This window comes from Arachis hypogaea, chromosome 4, assembly GCF_003086295.3.
Source record: "Arachis hypogaea cultivar Tifrunner chromosome 4, arahy.Tifrunner.gnm2.J5K5, whole genome shotgun sequence".
Taxonomy (NCBI): Eukaryota; Viridiplantae; Streptophyta; class Magnoliopsida; order Fabales; family Fabaceae; genus Arachis; species Arachis hypogaea.
Window position 1 is genome coordinate 110,194,667 of NC_092039.1, and position 19,516 is coordinate 110,214,182.

General features: G+C 35.9%; 2 protein-coding genes across 2 annotated transcripts; both read left to right on the forward strand.

The window, feature by feature from the left end:
* The first annotated feature begins 405 nt into the window (after window positions 1–405).
* LOC140184207 (protein FAR-RED ELONGATED HYPOCOTYL 3-like) lies at window positions 406–1,131 on the forward strand. The gene has a single exon (XM_072234514.1). It carries the CDS (start codon window positions 406–408, stop codon window positions 1,129–1,131), a length of 726 nt encoding a protein of 241 aa, XP_072090615.1.
* Window positions 1,132–14,472: 13,341 nt separating this feature from the next.
* LOC112797233 (serine/threonine-protein kinase AtPK2/AtPK19) lies at window positions 14,473–18,932 on the forward strand. The gene is made up of 7 exons (XM_025840053.3): window positions 14,473–14,823; window positions 15,519–16,489; window positions 16,878–16,960; window positions 17,051–17,171; window positions 17,256–17,429; window positions 17,624–17,731; window positions 18,366–18,932. Exons 2-7 carry the CDS (start codon window positions 15,803–15,805, stop codon window positions 18,663–18,665), a joined length of 1,473 nt encoding a protein of 490 aa, XP_025695838.1. The 5' UTR covers window positions 14,473–14,823; window positions 15,519–15,802; the 3' UTR covers window positions 18,666–18,932.
* The last annotated feature ends 584 nt before the right edge of the window (window positions 18,933–19,516 follow it).

A 19,516-nucleotide genomic window follows, 5' to 3' on the forward strand; every position in this document is an offset into this window, starting at 1 on the left:
TACGACAGGGTTGACAGAATGAGGGTACACAAACCAGAAATAATAACTAACTGCAAAGCAATGTTATCGGTTTATTTAGACAAAAATGATAAGTATTGGAAGGTTAGGAAGTTAGTAACCGAACACAATCACGACCTGACACCGACAGGAATGGTGCACTTGATTGCCAATCATCGTCGGTTAACGGAAGTTGCAAAGAGTCAGATAGTTGGGATGCAAGCACATGGTATTGCGACCTTTAAGATTGTAGGGTACATGGCTGGTATGGCCGGGGGATATTTGTTGTTGGGGTTCCTGATGAAGGATGTCTATAACTATGCTGACAAAATGCGGCGCATTAAAATATCTAATGGCGATGCGAATTCTGCATTAGTATATCTATAGGGAAAAGCCGAATCAGACTCCATGGCAATCGCAAAATATAATGTGACTACTGACAATAGGCTAGCGAATCTGATTTGGGTCGACGGATCTAGCAGAGTCGATTATCAATACTTTGGCGATGTGTTGGCGTTCGATTCAACCTACAGGAAAAATAAATACAAGAGACCTATTGTGATTTTCTCTGGATCAAACAATCATAAGCAGACCACCATATTCGGGTTTGGGTTGTTGCATGATGAAAGTCTAGCATCCTATCGGTGGATGCTGGAGAATTTGATGGAGATCATGTGTCGCAAGAAGCCATCTGTAGTGGTTACCGATGGGGACAAAGCTATGATAAAAGCTGTGTCTGAAGTCCTCCCCGAGTCGATGCATCTGTTGTGTGCATGGCATGTGGAGAAGAATGTCACATCGAATGTCCAGGATGATGATTTACGTGGGCTGTTCATAAGGTGGTTGTACGTGGACATGACGACAGATGTATTTAAGTCGGAATGGGAGCAGGCTGCCGAGGACTATGGCCTCTGCCAGAAGCAGTGGTGGTGCCAGATGTATGAGAAAAAGGAGATGTGGGCAAGTGCTTATCTCCGTGACAAGTTCTGCGCGGGGTACCGAACCACATCCCGCTGTGAAGGAATTAACGCATATGTAATCAAGTTTTCCAAATTCAGCCACACAATTTTGGAGCTGGTGCAATGCTTAGATATGGTTGCCCGTGAATATCGAAATAAGGAAATGCTTCTCTAGTTTAAATCCATAAACTCGGTTCCGGTCATGACAACATGCCTCAGAAGTCTTGAACGACATGTCGCTTCAGTGTACACCAGAGAAGTTTTTGGTGATGTTAGGAAGGAGATCGAGGGGGTTAGTGCGTTGATCCTGATTAGCACAAGGAGGATCATGAATACAATGATATACACCTTAGAGGAGTACAAAGATCCTGATGTCCACATAATGTCCTCATTTGGACGGTCAATCCGGAAGTTAAGTTACCAGTGTAATTTCTGGAAGAAGCAAGGTTATTCCTGCAAAGCATATGTTCTTCGTCATGAAGGCAGAGCACCTAAAGGAGATACCCGAGGAGATAGTTCTGCGTAGGTGGAGAACTGATGCAAAGTCCGCTGAGCAGTACACAGAAAATTGGGGGGACTATAGCGAGCGTGGTGTCATAATGCGTCATGGGGCACTCCATTCTGCCTCGCAATGGCTGTTTTTCCTAGGGGCACAAAGGTTGTCCATGTTCCAGAAGACTATGCGTGGAATTGAAAGTTTGTGTAAAAAGCTGGAGATGGACTGTAGGGCATTTGGTAGTAGCATGCGATGGAACGAAGAAAATGTTGGTGAAGGCAATCCGGTGGTAAGAGATCCTGTTGTTGCTAAGGCAAAGGGTGCCCCGAAACTTCCAACGAAAAAGCATCTTGGTAAAAGGAGGCGTTGCACTGGCTGCAAGGGGATTGGACACAATAAGAGAAACTGCCCAGAGAAGGGTGACAATAGACAAAATCTCAATCAGGTTTCTTATTTAATTTCTAATCTTAATTCAACAATGTCTACAGTTGTAGCATGCCTATGTTTAGTATTTTTTCTTTGTTACAGGCCGACGAATGTAGGGGAATTAATGGTCCCGGCTTAATGTCCAACAATGACTGGGAATCTATCATCGGTGAAAATCTATGTGTTGAACCTGGGGGCAAACACAATGCGGACTAGTTGCAAGGGTTTCGATTTAATTCTGATGTAGAGGTATGATTTTATAACAAATGAAAAATTATAAAAACGAATATAGAATGAGAAACTGGAGTAAGGCCAAATATAGTGTGCTGTCCGCTGGCTGCAATAATGGTTAAAAAAAACATAAGTATAGTGTAAACTCAGTTATGGATGTGTTGTTTGAATGGTACTTTCAGTCCTTCGTGGGTTAATTGTGCTCAATTGTAGGTGGCATTGTAGGAAACTAGTTAAGTTTCCATTACGTGTTTCATGCATCATGAAACGTAAACCTTGATAGATCATAAAGTCTTCATCGCATGACACTGTTAATATTCTTATCAAATTAAATGATTTTGTGTATGAGCAGACATTTATTCCCTTGCAGATGAGGTGTGGGAGTCGACAGTGGACTGGAGGAATCATTTAACCACTTGCAAAGTTTCAAAGTAGGTTGGGCGGCCAGGATGTCGGGTTTGAGAACGACCCTTCTGCTAATATTTCTTTGTATATGGGCAACAAAAAATAGTCCTTGGAGCCCTTATTTATTACTGATTCAATCTTGTAATGTGTGATTGTTTATATTTTTAGTTTTTTTTTTTTACAGAAAATTCATTCCTGTTTACTCCCCTGTGGTTTGGCGTTGTTTGTTTTCATCTTATATATGTTACGATGAGGACCAACTATAAGGATCCCACTTGAAAGCCCAGCAATGTAGATGAGGCTATGTTTGGGTGTGGTTGCATGTTAAGTTTTCAAAATTTTTTTTGTCAGAAAAGAAATTTCTTGTAACAAGAGTCCATGAAAATGAAACCAATATGAGCGTCAAGTTTTGGATAACCAGGCATTGAAAATATAAAGGCCACTTTACACAGGAACCACTCAAGTAACACGATACGAGTTTACATCCCAATGGTTACTTGTTTCAACCATTACATTCTTATACAGATAGCAATTTATATTCCTCAAATGGTTTTTACAAAATAAGCATTACTTTCTTAGACATATAGCAAAATATATTCCTCAAAGGGTTTTTACAAAATAAGCATATTTTGGTGCCTAATATAACATACTAGTTGCATATTAGGTGTCCTAATACGCTGTCAAAATAAAACCAGCTTCATGGATGTAGAAGTCGTTCCTAAGGAAGACAAATGACACTAGGCGAAAATAGCACTTGTCAAATTGTGATGCTCTGGCTAGGAGAATCTATTGCCGTAGCAATTTTCTTCCGACCTTTTTTTTCCTTCTTAGTAGACATTTGCATCTGATTGTCCCAGTAACGAACTGCTCTACGACCTACGTCACGAGCAATGGGATTGTAAGGTCCCATTACCAACTCCAGTGCAAGCCTCATCCTTGTGTGATCATTGACATCCTATAGAACAAGAACAATTAATTAGGGATGTGGATGTGTTGGTATCAATGGGATTATGCGAGTGAGTGCTTCCATAATATACCTCCAACTCCACGTTCTCCCAAATCCAATTCAACATCATCCATTGGCAAACCCAAACCCCATAGTCATTCCTTCACGTTATTTAAGGATAACTTAATGAGCAATTGGTGAACTGCCCAAATTTGAATAGACAATGCAGAAACCTCAGTTGCTGCAAATGCCTTGTAACGGGCATGAGAGATAGTGATGCTTACGATTGGTCCGCTTGCTGGCCAACTAGGGGCTCTGTAACATCAAAAGTGGATGGGTGTGGTTTGTAATGGTCTTCCTTCTTCCAAAATCTCTTTTCCTCTAGCATGTTTTCCAAAAAGAAAGCCTAACACCATGAATAGGTCATAGAAGTTATACACACACAGCACCATATCGAAATAATGTTAACATTAAAATTCAAGTGCAACATAAGGAAAAAGCCAACATTTGAAGTTCAGTAACTCTTACCACAAACTTCATTTGTGAGATTCTTGCCTCCTGACGGTTGATATTCTTGGCGGAGTCGAGATAAAGCAAGTTGCAGTTGACAAGGTCTACCACCATCAGAAACCAATGGTTGTCTCTGTGCATGGGTACATATATCTACGGCGCAACACTCACGAAAATTATAGGAATAAAATCAACATAAACACCAACCACACAAAACAATAGCGCGATCAATAACTCACCATCAACAAATCATCTGCATATCCCATGAACCTGTTGCGGATAAACTCGAAGGTGTTGATGCTGTGGTTTACTGAGCTCAAAGCAACTTGCTGCAAGAGGAGTAGGAACAAAATAAAAATGTAACATACAAGTGACTCGAGGGGGAGTGAATCAAAATATAGGTGTTGTGGTTATAGGTACCGAAAAGGTCGTTGGGAGAAACCAGGACTCCTTCCTGTTTTCATGAGTTAACATAGTGCAAACAAGGTTTATAACCTGCATAAACATGACAATCTTATATATATCATTAGTCGAGGTTCAGTTATGCCAATCCAAGGAAGATGGTTTTCACACAGGCAATGTCATACTTACATCGTCAACGATTAAATGACCCGGCCGGAGTGTCAGCAATGCATCTCGGTCTCCACGGGAGTTTTCGTCTTTGACAAGGACCTCTCTGTACCGAAGAGTGTGGAATGTTAAGTAATGAATTGATTCAAGAGGATAATAGTTGCACATTATTTACTTAGCCTAATCCACAGAAGCACCTGTTGTCCAGATCCGACGAGAAAATGTATGCTGCAACGGCGAGTTCCTTCCCGAGGAAGTGCATTCCTTGCGGGGGACGGAAGGACGGGTTGAGGCACTGGTGAAAGGAAATATAGGACCATCAGCAAAACAAAGCAGTACTCCACCAAAGGTAAGTTGAGTTAAAAACAAGAATTTTATCGACCTTATTCTTACCCAAAGCATGTCTTCAGCGATGTGGTGACCGTCGTGAGTGTGATAGGTGAAGGGAGTCCCCGGCTCAGTTTGCCTCAGATCGGATCCAGCGGAGGATGTGGAATCCAAATCCTCAAAGGTTAGCTTCCGCTGCAGAGGAAACCAACAAATATATTTAATATATTTTCATACATGTAGATACCCAACTCCCCGCGGACGCATATTTTGTAGCGTATTGGTAAAAAAATAAACTGTTACCTTCATCGACATGACTTTCATCTCTTTTGTTGCTGCTTCACTGGGTGGATCCTCACGCTTAACGGTACAGCGTCAAGACTTCCTTGTGGAAGAGGAAGCCAAGGACTCCTTCACACGCATCCTTTGAGGATGCACCTTTTGGCCCGTCGAGGAAATCTTTTCCCGTGGATCTTTCTGTCTTTGTTGTACATTACCTGCCTTTCTTCTCCCAGTCCTGATAGTGCTACCAACCCTTGTTTTGTAGTGTTCCTCCCCAACATGGTCAGCCTTCGTCGTATTAACAATGGATATCAACAACTGAATGGCCTTACCATGGTCAGCCAGTAGCTCCGTAATGGTCCGCAACTGGTCATTGTGAGTCTTCAGAATCGACTTCGTCACATCCCTGTCCTCCAAAACATGATGCGTTCAAACATTTATAATATTTGCCATGTCAAAGGCCCACCGTTAAAGTCTGAACCATGAAAAACATAACCTGAAGAATATTTTATCTTTACCTCCTGAACCGTATTCAAAACGTTCATCATCTTCTCCTCAAGTGACCTCCCCCCATCCTCTGCCCCTTTTGCAACGACGCTGCTAAGCATTAAAAAATGAATAGAAACTCTGTTACAGGCGGGAGAGGCCCTAACTTCATCCTCTTACGTTAAAATATGAAAGGCTCAACTCATACCTTGCAAGAGAGACGTCGACGTCTGTGGCGTCCCCCGCTTTGTTGAGAACAGTACTCTTATCCTTCATGGCGCTGATTTGCTTCTCCTCTGAAGTTGGATACTTCATTTCTTCTATATCAGAAAGAACTACTTTAGCTATGATAACAAGGAAAGGATGTTGGGTTTATATTTTGCTTAAGTTACACATAGTTGGGTCAAAGTGGAACCCATTGGGTATAGGTAGGCCCAATATATAAAGAACCATCATCAATACCCGGTGACTTCCAAACGTGTTTATTGTATGCTCGGAACCCAAAGATAAATTAAATCCCTCATAAAGTTAACACCGTTTAAATATCATAAAAAATGGGCTTTGATCATGAAGGCAACTTTTTATTAGAACAAATGTTACAGCAAATTAACTTCTCCAGACCCCAAAAATTTGTCAATACAAACTTAGAGAGCAAGAAACCTGCAACAGCATGCTCCATGTCTAATCGGGGGTGACGTTGGATTTGACGTGCTTGCTCTACGAATTTAGGGTAATCATGCTAATAGGATGTGTTTAGATGAAGTAGGGTTTAATAAAGTAATTCTTAATTTATTACATAAATTATATTTTCAAAATAAAAAATGTCCTCCAAAAAATCACAATTTCCATATGTTGTTTGAATGGTAATAATCCATAATAAAGTTTTATTATTATAATAGTAAAAATGTAACAGATACTAACATCCAAAACTATTATTAAATAGTATACAAGCAAATCTTAAATGTAGCTAAAATATCAATAGTATACTATGGTATTATACTGTTTTAATAATTAATTTTTTTTGTAATAGTAATTTTTATTAATATTATTCAAAGAATATTCCCATCAGCTTATTTTAATTCAGTCAAAAAGATCAAATTCAAATCTTGTTGCCACAAAAGCACTTGTACCTAAAAATTAAATTTAAAAAATTAGTTACATTTAAAACACAGTTACCCCCTTTGTTGTTGAACCATGCACCCTATAGCCGCCGAATGATACAATAACACCATCCTATTGGCTTCTCACCGACTCTTTTCTAATATTATGTTCTGTTGCAACGGAATAGGCTAGTCCAAATCAAACCAAAACGACTAACTTCGGCACCAACCTTCGGCGGAAGCTTTGCTAGTTTAAAATCTTTTAGAGTTATAATTAGAATCCGCTGTAACACCTGATGGAAGGAACACATAGACCACTGATTTCGTTGGATGTAACTGTTAGCAGGACTGGGGCCTTTAGGATTGATCCTCATCTGAGTTCTGAAAAGATGGCTACGTGACCTTAATCCCCTTCAACACGCCTCCTCCCAGAGATACACTTTAATAGTAATTAATTTTTTTTTATTTACAGACCTTAAAAACACTGTGATATTTATGACTTAATAACTAGTAAAGCCTTGTGCCACTGGAATATTACCATTTAACTCGGACTTTGCTTCATCGGGATGAAAAAAACCCTAACATTGAAACAGTGAACCAATCTTCTTCATGACAATGAATACCAGTAAATAAGAACCGAATAGAAGCAAACTCATGGAACGAAGAACCTCGCCAACCTCGTATAAGGTAGGTTTTAAGGCATAAATACATCCTAAACAAGAAAAACACATTCTCTGCTATAGAATCCACATTGAATCTGACATACATATAATAACTGGGAAATTTAAACTTCTTCATGTTACTAAATCGTAAAAGACAAAACTAGTTAAAACGAACATTACAAACAAGACACAACGAAAGCCATCCTACCTGCCTACATGAACATCTGGTTGTAGAGTCTCAACTTTTGCTTCAGCTCAGCATTCTCTTTCTCCAGCATCATTACATGCTCTGTGACTGACAACCTTGCCACACGGTGTGCCTCAGCAAGCTCCTCCTTGTAACGCAGAACTACTTGGAAGTTGAAGTCAAATATATTCACCTCTGCCTCCTCCAGGAGCCTCTTCAAAGTGATGAAGGCGGCATCCTGTCTTGCCATTCGCTCGTCAGTCAACAACCTCCCAGAAATGAAGAAGTTGATCCCCTTCGCGTTGCTTTGCAGGGAAACCCCAAACCCATGATACTTCTTTCCTTCACTGCGGAAGGCATCATGCAGGAAAAAGACTGGCAAACTAACTTGAAGCCGAACACATACCCGTAACAGCAGTTGCTCCATGTCTTCCATTATGACGAACGCCTTAGGGTCAAACTTCGGAACCATATCTATGACCAGATTTGCAAAACATATAATGTCGACGTCAAGTCTGATGGTTACCTTACACAAAATAAATAAATAAACAAAATAGATACACAACATATACGTACCTGGCTCATGAGTCAGAAAGTCCAATCCGGCGGTCACAAATCCGCTGCTCTTGTCTCCCGTAACGCTACCATGCCCTCCGACGGTCAGATCTCCGAAGCTTAGCGCCAAATCTTGAGCCTCCGGTACAGTATCTTCACCAACGGGGTCTTATCTTGGCAAACTCGGCCACTCCTCCGCCTCGCGCCTTACCATGAAGCGTTTGAACTGGCTCCCCTTGAAGCCGTCCATTTGTTCATTGCATTCTTCCCAGGAGGTATAAATGCCTAGCTTTCGTCCTTCTTCACAACGTAGTAACGCTTCCGATCAGTATCCATTCTTATGCAGCACCTTAAGTGGGTTTCTTTTCAGGCAGTCCAGACGTCAAAGGAACGTACTTATAAAGGAAGCCAAGTGAATCTCCCAAGCTAGTGAACCGTCAAAGTCCCTCCAGTCCAACCATTCATTATCATACTAACTGCAATCAATTTCCATCAATGCATATAATTTGTTGGAACTTAAAGTTCTCTTATTATAATGGGTTACAACTAGTTAAGTATTCGTGCTGTGCAGTCATTCATATCCACCTGTATTAATCTATGTCCCCAGTCAAATATTAGCAATAATAATGGTGTAGTTTACTCAAAATTAATACGTACCTATATATAAATATATTATATATATGACTTTTATTATATTACCTGTATCTAATTTAAAATAAAATTATATTTTTGGTGTTTCATGTAAAAAAAAATTATTTTCTTAAACTTAACATTTAATAATAATGATATTGTTAAATTTTATTTATTATAAAAATACAAGATAACACGTAAATGATATCAAAAAATGGTCGTAATTAATTTCATTATACTACTTAATTAGTTAATAATTAAATAAAAATTTAATTATCTCATTAAGTATTAATAACTTTAATACTTAATGCCAGTTTGACTAAACTTTATAAATAATTTACTGTTACACCAATTTAATGTTAAAAAGATAATATATAAAAAATAATACACAATATATAATTCTACATTATACTAAATTATAAAATTATTTAATATAGGAAAAAAATTGTTAGATTATTTTGTAAGTGCTAAAAATTAAATTAATTTTCTTACGCAAATAATTTTAATTAATTATAATTTAACCTAACATTGACAAAAATATTTAATGTTGATTTCGTATAATTAAGTATATTAATTATTATATAAATATCGAAATATAAGTAGGAACGATAAAAGAAATTGAATTATTCAGTCCAATAAACATTTCTATAAATAATAGAGAGTACCAGATGAATTCGGGTTTGATTGTAATTCGATGTTCATGCCAACAGTTTGTTGGTGAGTTTCTGCATGTTCTTTTCATAATTTCGATCTTAATTTTTTAAATTTGTAATTTACTTTATGTTAGTGGATCGAAACCAGTTTATAGCTTGCTAGTTTCAACATACACCATCCAATTACTAATTAAAACAACCATCTGCACATCTAGTAAATTGAGCATTTCGTATATTTAACTTGTGATTACGTAAATAACCATCCACGTATGAATAAAAATAACCTTCTGTCAATATAGTGAAATGAACATCTTCAATATTCGCCATTTACCACAGCTTATAACACTTTTCGAGTTAAATTTCTCCTTAATCACATATTCACTTTTTGTCTATTATAACTTAATAACTTATATCTAACTGCAACAACTCCAAGCATACATGAATTTAGTGAATGGTAAACTAAATCCAATACAACAATATGACCACGTTCTGTCTCATCAGTTTCTAGCTCAGTCATATCCATCACTTCCACGACCTGTAGTTCGGGATGACGCTGATGGACGGAGCAGTTGCTGCCAGTGACGGTAGAGGCACACAAAGGAGACTGGGCGCTGCAGTTCTGAAAGGCAATCTTTTTTGTTTTGCATAATGACATGGTTCACAAGGTTCATCTTTTAATGGACATACAATAAAATGATAACTCTTTTTTATTTGTTGTAACCTATCAATTGAGACATGTCCTAACCTACAATGCCAAATTTCATGATCTTTAGTGTCTGTGATAACAGTAACACTAACTGAATTGCTGGTGTTGACTAGTTTTTGCATTATTTGCTCCTAAGTTGACATAAGTTGCATCTGTATTGAAGATATACAACCCACCTCTTTGTCTAGCATGACCAATCATCTTCAAAAAAAGGTTATCCTGTATCTCAGTCATAGCTCATTTTGGGTTGTGATAGAAATGTTGATGATAAGATCTTAGGTGCATCTAGGATATATATTAAAAGCATACCCGGGTGATGAGCATTTGAGATATGAGAAAGAGTTTCTCTATCCATTGCACCCGAGATTCGCACGTGTGTACTTATATATAGGGTGCAGCTGAGATGTCTCTGTTATTTCGAAGGTTTGGAGTTTTTTTTTTGCACATTTTTAAAATTCTCTCAAATTTTGGAAGCATATAATGGGCCAACAATACATGCATTTTGGAAACATCAACCTTTTAAATGCGATGTGGCACATAGTTAGAGCATTAGGTTTTAAGATTGGTTTCTTTTTTATATATATATATTATGTAGAGATTATTAAATTGTTTAGTTAGATGTAGTTATATTTTATGAAGTATAATGTTAAATAAATTTGTTTAAAAGATATTTTAGAATATTTTGATTTAATTAGTTAAAAGACATATTAGAATACTTTTGAAATATTGTTTACAAGACGGTTAAATTAAATTTTTTCATAAACGGATAAATGTATCCAATTATATTTTATTGTACATTAAATGAAATCTATTAATAAATTTATTTATGAGACTAGTAGATTAAATTATTTAGAAGACAACATTAGAATATAATTAATTATTTATTACAAAATACCATTAAATTAATTTTTTTTGTCAAGGACGGCTAAATTAATTATTTTATCTGATTATATTTATAAATTATATGAAGTGCATTTTTTTAATTTAGTAATTTTGAGTAATGTAATACGTAATGAAAAAAATTAATCAAACGTCTTTTTACAAACACTTCGGATGTTCTTACTATATTGTATAAGTGTGTCGATTCTATTGTCTAACATTCTGTTACTTTATATTAGGGAGATTGAGTTCAGCTACCCAATTGAGTTAAAGAATTTCATGTTAGATAATTATTTATTCTCTATTTTTGTTAAATAGTGGAGGTTCGAAACCCATAATTTTTATCTTCTATGTGGTGAGTGCATATTACACTCCAAAATATGGCGTACCATCTTAGTTTGCGAATAGGTGGTAAGCTGATTGGGACGTGCACTAGAGATTTTTTACAATTTCATAGCCATCCCACGTGACAGCGGGTTGAGGTCCTGTTCGATGATAGGCGTCAACCTCACTATAGCTAAAGGTGGAGGAAGAAGAAACCGAGCATCCCCACCAGCTAGAGTCTCCGGCATATACTCATCGAAGAAATTATTCTCGTTAGATGACCTGGTTTCAGCAACGTAAGCTGAATGAGACTCACTCTCCTCTTTTTCTATGTGATCACTCAGTTTAACACGGTGAATAAATATTGCTACTACCAAGACTGCTTGTGGGATCGAAGAGAAATGCCCACGACCACCACCACCACCACCACCTACATCATGAACTACAACATACCATTCTATCACATGTTGTGGCATCATATTAACCTCACATGCACCTCGAACATTACTCTCACATGGTCATCAACTTCGACCTAAAATATCTTGGTTTGAAACTCTCCATTCGACAACGCTATAAGAATTTATAACCGACTCTTCTAACTTTCTTGGAACCTATTGTCTCTATATTGATCAAAATGACATTTTTCAGCATATATAGAGAATAAAGTCGACAAATATGCACAATATTAAAGGAAAATTACACTAAAATATCACTCTTTCTTCATAATTTTTTATGACCGCATTTGAGTAAATAATCATAAAGAAAAACTCATTAATAGTCATATATGTGAATTAAAAAAAAAAAGAGAATGTAGTGTGTTGGATGAATTATAATGATTTTTGAGGTTCAAACTTTTATATAGGTGATTTTTTTTTACATAACTATTTAAAATACAAAATATCTAATTTACTTTTACACAGATCTCACATGTATTGAGTTTAAAAAATTATTGCCTTATCTTGAATGCACAGTATTTTAAATATGTACAATTTACATAAATATAATTGATCTCAGGTGCATCCAAGATATACAATTTATATAAATATAATTAATCTCATGTGCATCCAAGATATTTTAAAAAAATATGACACATCTCGAGTGTAGAATACTTGAAATTTGAATATAATTTTTTTAACTTTTATATCCAAAATATAAAATAATTATTTAAAATGACAAATATTTCACAAATTATGCATATTAATAAATATAATATTATTTAATTTAAATTAAAAAATATCTTTTTTTTAGGAATGGTAATTTTTTTCGGTAGGTGGATATTCATAGAAATTTATCCGTTAAAAAACGGATTTGGGGATAATTTTTTTCTGCGGAGATCGAAGATGGAGACCTATATAATAAACAGGACGCACGGAGACAGGGATAGAAATTTCCGTCTCGTGAAGACCCGTATAATACCGTGTAAAAAAATGACTAAACTGTCCTTAATACATATAAGTTTCACAATTCACAAAATCCTAACAACCACATTCTCCCTTTTCTCAGCAGTCCATCACAAACTCTATCAGAGGAGATTCACTCTCCCGTTTCTTCCATTGCTGTCCGCCATCCTCTTCCCCCTTCACCACCGTGCTTTCCCTTCACATTGCTTCTTCTTCTCACTCTCAAAGCCACTAGCACCATAGCAGTCATTGCGTCGCGTGTCTGAGGAGAAGAGAACTATCGCCGCTTTGTCGCCGTCCAGAGGAGAGGAGAGCCGTCTTCATGCCACGCGCCTGAGGAGAAGAAAATCGTCGCCACTTCGTCGCCATCCAGAGGATAGGAGAGCTGTCTTCACGCCGCGTGGTTGAGGAGAACCATCGCAGTTTTCGTCACCGTCTAAAGGAAAGTTGTCTTCATCGTCACTGTTCATAGGAGAGCTGCCTTCGTTGCTGTCAGAGAAGAGCCATCCTTCATTGTCGTCAGAGGAGATCCACTACTGCTTACCTTCTTCCTCTCACTGCATCACTCACTGCTTCCTGCTCAAAGATTCACCGTCCCTGTCTCTGATCCGCCTCTGCCCTGCCGTCACTCACTAATTATATATATATGTTTTGATTTTTAATTGATGAAATTGCTATGGTTTGAATTCTATTAATGTGAAATTGGATTTAGGTTTAGGATTTGAATTTTGTTAATTGATAAATTTAGATTTAGAGATAAATTTTGTTATTGTGAAATTGAATTTAGGGTTTAGAGTTTGAATTTTTACTGAAAAATTGGGACATTAAATTATAATACTGAGTTTAGAATTTAAACTATGTTAAAAGTTAATTATCTTTTAGTTTTTTATTTTTCTATTTTTTAAATGTTTTGAATTTTTTTTAAAAATTCGTAAATATCTGTAGAGACCCCAATTTTCGACGGATACAGGGTCCTTGTCATCTGTCCCGGGAACGAGACAAAACAAATTATAAGAGCAACTCCAACGGCTAAATTTTGGAGGTCCTATTATTGTATGTGCCCTCTGAAGAAGGGTTTTTCCCTTTCAATAATTTTTTGACATGTGGCTAATAAAAAGAATAAAAATAATTATTTAAATAATTATTTTTTATTTAATTAATAATTTATATTAATAATGCATATTAATTATTTAAATCATAATTAATATAAATAATTATATTAAATTAATATTAAATATTATTTATGTTGTTAAATTATAATTAATTAAATTTATTTACATAAAATAATAAATTTAATTTTTATACTTTACAAAATAATTTTTAATATTAATATTTTTTAATAGTTTTTGAATTTATGAATTTAAAAAATATTATTATAAAAAAATAATAATTATATTAATTTTAATTTTTTTAATTAATTAATTAAGTAAGATCATAATGAAAATTAAAATTAATTTTTTTTAATAAAAAAGAGAAAAATATTTTAAATTTTTATTTATTATTTATGAGATAATAACTATTGTAGAGTTATTTTTTATGATAGGTAGATCATAAATAAAAATCGAAAAAATTTTCTACTAAAAATTGTCCAAGTGACGGGAGATGGGAGCATGTCTCCGCCCCTGGGACCCATTGCCATGTCTACGTGGCCTTTTTCGTGGTACAAAAAACGCATAATGCGTGTTGCTGGACATTATCGTTATCATTAAATATGCTTTGAGATAAAAGAAGAAATTCCTCTAATCCAAATGAGCACCGCAAAATTAGCACACGCAAGTGGAGGAACCAAATTTCGGAAGCATATTCCCCATCCTCACATTCCAACAAGTACAAAACATGAAAAGAAAAACCCATTACACAAAAAAAAGGAAAGAAAACAAGTGGGACCCAATATACACTTGGTCAATCACTCAATTGGCACCAATAACTAATCACATGAAGCCACGTAGCACCTAATTAACATGTTTAAGCGGCGACGCGAGTGCTCTTCCACATGTTTAATTGAAATCGGAATCCCTCTTTTCCTTTCCTCTATTTTTCTGTGAAAACAACGCCTTTTTCCCCCAATTCCCTTCCCCCGCAACCTTCTCAGGTAAGAAAACCAACTCAAATTTCTTATATCCGTTTCCAAAGTTTCGATTTTTTGTCTTCCTTTGCTTTCAAACCATCATCTTTTATTATTTTTCAAATCCCGTCTTGTAGGTTAGCTTGTAGCGTTTAATTAATTAATTAATTGTTTAGTTCTGTTTGTTCTGGTGGGTTGGCTTGTTTGATAATGCTTTTGTTTATCTTTATATGAAGATGATGAGTTGATGTTTGTAGCTTGTGAATTGTGTGCTTTTGTCCTTTGGGGTTTTGACCCTAGTTCTGGGTTTTTTGGGGACTTTTGGATCCGTGATTTGGTGTTTTGGGAATTTTGACATTTTGTCATGAGTTTGATCTTGATGTCCATTGAAGTATAGATTGTTGTTTTATCATATCTTTGATACCGATGTTCAATGACGGATTACTTTCTTGGACTAGGAAGCATCCATGTTTGATAATTTTTTAATTATTCACCCTTTTTAGTAGTTGTTGGTATTTTTTTTTTGTCTAAAATGATTCTATTTATTTAAGATTGGTGGTTGAGATCCATATTATTGGATTTCTATTTTTGTTGTCAGCTTAAGTTGTGCTTTGTTTATACTTTGTGGGATTACATTATGGTAACAAAGGAAGTTGCTTTTGTGTATGCCATGTCTCTCTGATTTTGATTCCTCCTTTTCTTTGTTGGATGAGTTTGAACAGATTGTGAATTGGATCTTCATGAGTTCAACAACCACTGGAGCATTCTTCGTTTCCTGTGACTCGGGAAACAACAGCAGCCTCCTCTTCTGCTGGATTTTGCTCTCCTTGCTGCCAAAATTCTTGGGAACACCATTTGCATACATCAATTTCCTCCTAATTCAGGCTGTTGACAGGAAAGAATCGGCGGTTGGGTTCTTGGGGAACTTTGGAGTGATTAATCTATAGTCTTTATTAGTTTGGCCATCAGCATATTTAGATCCCATTTTAATTAGTGGGACAAAGAAATGGTTTCCTCTCAGCTTTCTGGTTTGACTACGGCTGGCACATATAAGCCTAAACAGGCTCAGTTGCTCTTTCCTACAAGTCTTCCTGAAAACGTAATCATAGATCACATTGAGCTAGATTTCTCAGATGTCTTTGGTCCGGTTACAGTTCCACCCTCAGTAGAAGTAAATAATATTGAATCTGCTGCTGCAGAGTATTTCGAAGAATCTAGTGAGCTGGTTTATAATGAGCCTGAAATCATTTACACTCGTTCACATTCTTTGGTTGGCCCTTCTCCTTGTGTTAGCCAATCATTGAAGCTTGGAAAGCTCACCATACAAGAAACTGAAGATTCATTGGAACTAGAGGTCCTAGAGGAGGATGTGACTGGAGAGAAGGTCAAAGACATCAAAGAATCTTCCTTTCACAATGTTATCACCAAGGAATCGTTGCAAGACGGCGGGAGTCTCATGAAGATTCACAGAGTTAGCCTTGATGATTTTGAGATTTTGAAGGTTGTGGGGCAGGGAGCATTTGCAAAAGTATATCAGGTAAAGAAAAAGGGAACTTCTGAAATATATGCTATGAAGGTTATGAGGAAGGACAAAATTCTGGAAAAGAACCATGCTGAGTACATGAAAGCTGAGAGGGATATTTTGACACAAATAGAGCATCCTTTTGTTGTACAACTCAGATACTCATTTCAGGTACTGATTTTCAAATTGTGATAATGTTGTAGCTTCTTTTGTGCTATCGTGGTGATATATCACTAGTGACATAATTTATCAAAATGGTATGGTACTTTTCTTAGATTCTGTCTTCTTTTAGTGCCTTTTGTCATTGAGTATGTTGCCCAAAAGGCCAAAATCTAAATGAAGAAAGTGTTAGTTTGAGGCATTGATGTGCAGTTCTAATCATAACTACGTCGGGAATCATGCTCTCTGCTCATAAAGTGGTTGCAATTCTAATCATAACTACGTCGGGAATCATGCTCTCTGCTCATAAATTGGTTTCTTTTGTTAAATGGCTTGTATTATAAGACTGTCTCTAATAATATTCAGAAATTGAAAATGGATGTGTTCTATTCTGTTTCAGACAAAATATAGATTGTATCTTGTGCTGGATTTCGTGAATGGGGGACATCTTTTCTTTCAACTTTATCACCAGGGCTTGTTCAGGTAAGTTTGGTCGAGTGTTGGTTTTTTCTTCTGCTTCTTGCATTAGTTCACAGGATAACACTCGTGCTCTATTGTTCTTTGAATATCCAGAGAGGATCTAGCACGCATATATGCTGCCGAGATCATATCTGCAGTTTCACATCTCCATTCGAATGGAATAATGCACAGGGATCTAAAACCTGAAAATATCTTGCTGGATGCTGATGGCCACGTAATTTTTCCTTCTTCATGATTTTATTCAACCATGCTTTCTATGTGTAATAACTGTACTGAGATTTATTTGTTGGTCTACTAGGTTATGTTGACTGATTTTGGTTTAGCAAAGCAATTCGAGGATAGTACAAGATCAAATTCTATGTGTGGAACATTAGAGTACATGGCACCTGAAATTATTCTTGGCAAGGGCCATGATAAGGCTGCTGATTGGTGGAGTGTAGGCATCCTTCTGTTTGAGATGCTTACTGGAAAGGTTTGCATCTTGTTTCTTGTAAATTTATGTCTTTGCTGTTCATTTGGATCTACATACTGTTATTCAATGATACAAATTACTATGTGTAAGCGTGATTATATAAGTAATAAATAGTTTTAATCTAAATGGTCATAACTGCCATTTTTTTTTGTAGTTGCTAAGTTTTTGTTTTTTTTGTCATTTCTCCTCCGCAGCCACCTTTTTGTGGTGGGAACCGTGAGAAAATTCAGCAGAAGATAATTAAAGACAAGATTAAGCTGCCAGCATTTTTGTCTAGTGAGGCGCATTCTCTGTTGAAAGGGGTAATTTATCATATTTACTTACCGTACTGTATCTAATACATGTATTCATATTTGTGTAAAATAGTGTCCCAGTGTGAAAAGATGATGAATAAAGCAGGTACTTCTGATGGTTTGACCTGTTCCAATGTTCTCCTGGTGCAGCAGCAGTGCAGCTGTGCCGAGACCTCTGGTTCTGGTTCAATATCTCATGATTATACCATCACAATCTGTTCACTGATTTATCCACTGTCCGTGTTTGTTTCTAATTTGGAATTGTAGATGCATGTTAGAAAAATTGTTCCTTCTGTTCCACTCTTTGTTTCATTATCATGGTAATAACTGTTTTTGTTTTTGATACATAATACTAATTCGTTAATTGAATTATAAGTTCGTTGGCATTTGTTTTCAAAAAATTTAGATAGTAATTCTCGCAATGCTGTAAGTAAATCAGTTTACATTGTTGGTTATTTTGTAATTTCATTTTAAGCTTGTACTGAAATTAGTATTTCAGATGTTATTTGCATCCATTTTTATCTGCTTAGAACCTTTGGTTCCTTTCCTTCTCCCCTTTCTTGTTGAGCTTTCTGCTTTCTTACTGTTGTATTCAAACCTTTGTTCTTCACTTTGAGATAAAGATAATTTGTGTCTGTTACAGCTTCTACAGAAGGAGGCGGGAAAGCGCTTAGGTTGTGGACCTAAGGGGATAGTGGAGATTAAAGGCCACAAGTGGTTTAAACAAATCAACTGGAGGAAGTTGGAAGCAAGAGAAATCCAGCCGAATTTTAGGCCGGATGTAGCCGGGAAGCATTGCGTTGCGAACTTTGAGAAGCGATGGACTGATATGCCTGTGGTCGATTCACCAGCTGCCAGCCCGAATGGTGCCAACCCCTTCAAAGACTTCTCTTATGTGAGGCCTGCGGTCTCCTTCCTTCAAAGGAATAGCCCTGCTTGTTAAAATTGCTGTAGCTTGCAATTGGTCTTGGCTCTTAAATCCACACCTTTTTTTTTCTTTGGTATTTTTAGTAATTTTTTTATTTGGTTGGGTTAAGGTGTTTCACTGGCACATAAATTGCCAACAGAAACTTTTTCTTAGGTTTCTATTTTGGCTTTTAGGAGTTGTGTGAACTTTCTAGGTTATGTTATTTGTGTGAATTGTGGTTCATTTGTGTTGAGTTGACTTATAATTTGTGTTATGCAGAAAATAAAATTGTTTAATTTTGTATCCTTTGTTTTATTCTAACAACAACAAAGTCTTCAGATATATGGATTAGATGTCATTAAATTTTATCATATATAATGATAAAGAGTTTATTTAATCTTTAATCATCTATGCCAATGTAAAAGTTAGAGTAAAGTGATAAACAAACTTTAAAATTTACACAATTTGAAGTATTTTGTTGATGTTTGTTATCTTAAAAGATTTTTTTGGTATTTTTTTTAGAGATTAATTTATTCAAAATATAAATTTTCAAAAATTTATTTATTATTCTACTCTAAAAATTATCTAAATCTTTTAAAAATAATTAGTCCGAACTATTTTCAGAGTTTATGCTCTTATATGAAATTAAATTTAGCAATTTGCATAAAGTTAAGAAAATGATTATATATTTTTTTATTTGAAAATAAAAAATACTAATACCCGTCAAAATTGAATACTCAAAACAACAAAAAGAATAAAGGGGTTATGAGAAACACTCAGTTTCCATTATCTATTTACTTATTTTTTATTAAATATTTTGAACAACCAAATTGTTTGGACTTATGATTTCTTGGATGAAGTTTTATGTAATTTTGAACCAAGAAAAA

Coding starts and splice junctions, on each gene's coding strand:
- LOC112797233 (XM_025840053.3), top strand. CDS start 15,803: ATGGTTTCCTCTCAGCTTTCTGGTTTGACTACGGCTGGCACATATAAG. Junction 16,490..16,877: donor AACTCAGATACTCATTTCAG/GTACTGATTTTC, acceptor ATTCTGTTTCAG/ACAAAATATAGATTGTATCT. Junction 17,430..17,623: donor TTGAGATGCTTACTGGAAAG/GTTTGCATCTTG, acceptor TCTCCTCCGCAG/CCACCTTTTTGTGGTGGGAA.
- LOC140184207 (XM_072234514.1), top strand. CDS start 406: ATGGCAATCGCAAAATATAATGTGACTACTGACAATAGGCTAGCGAAT.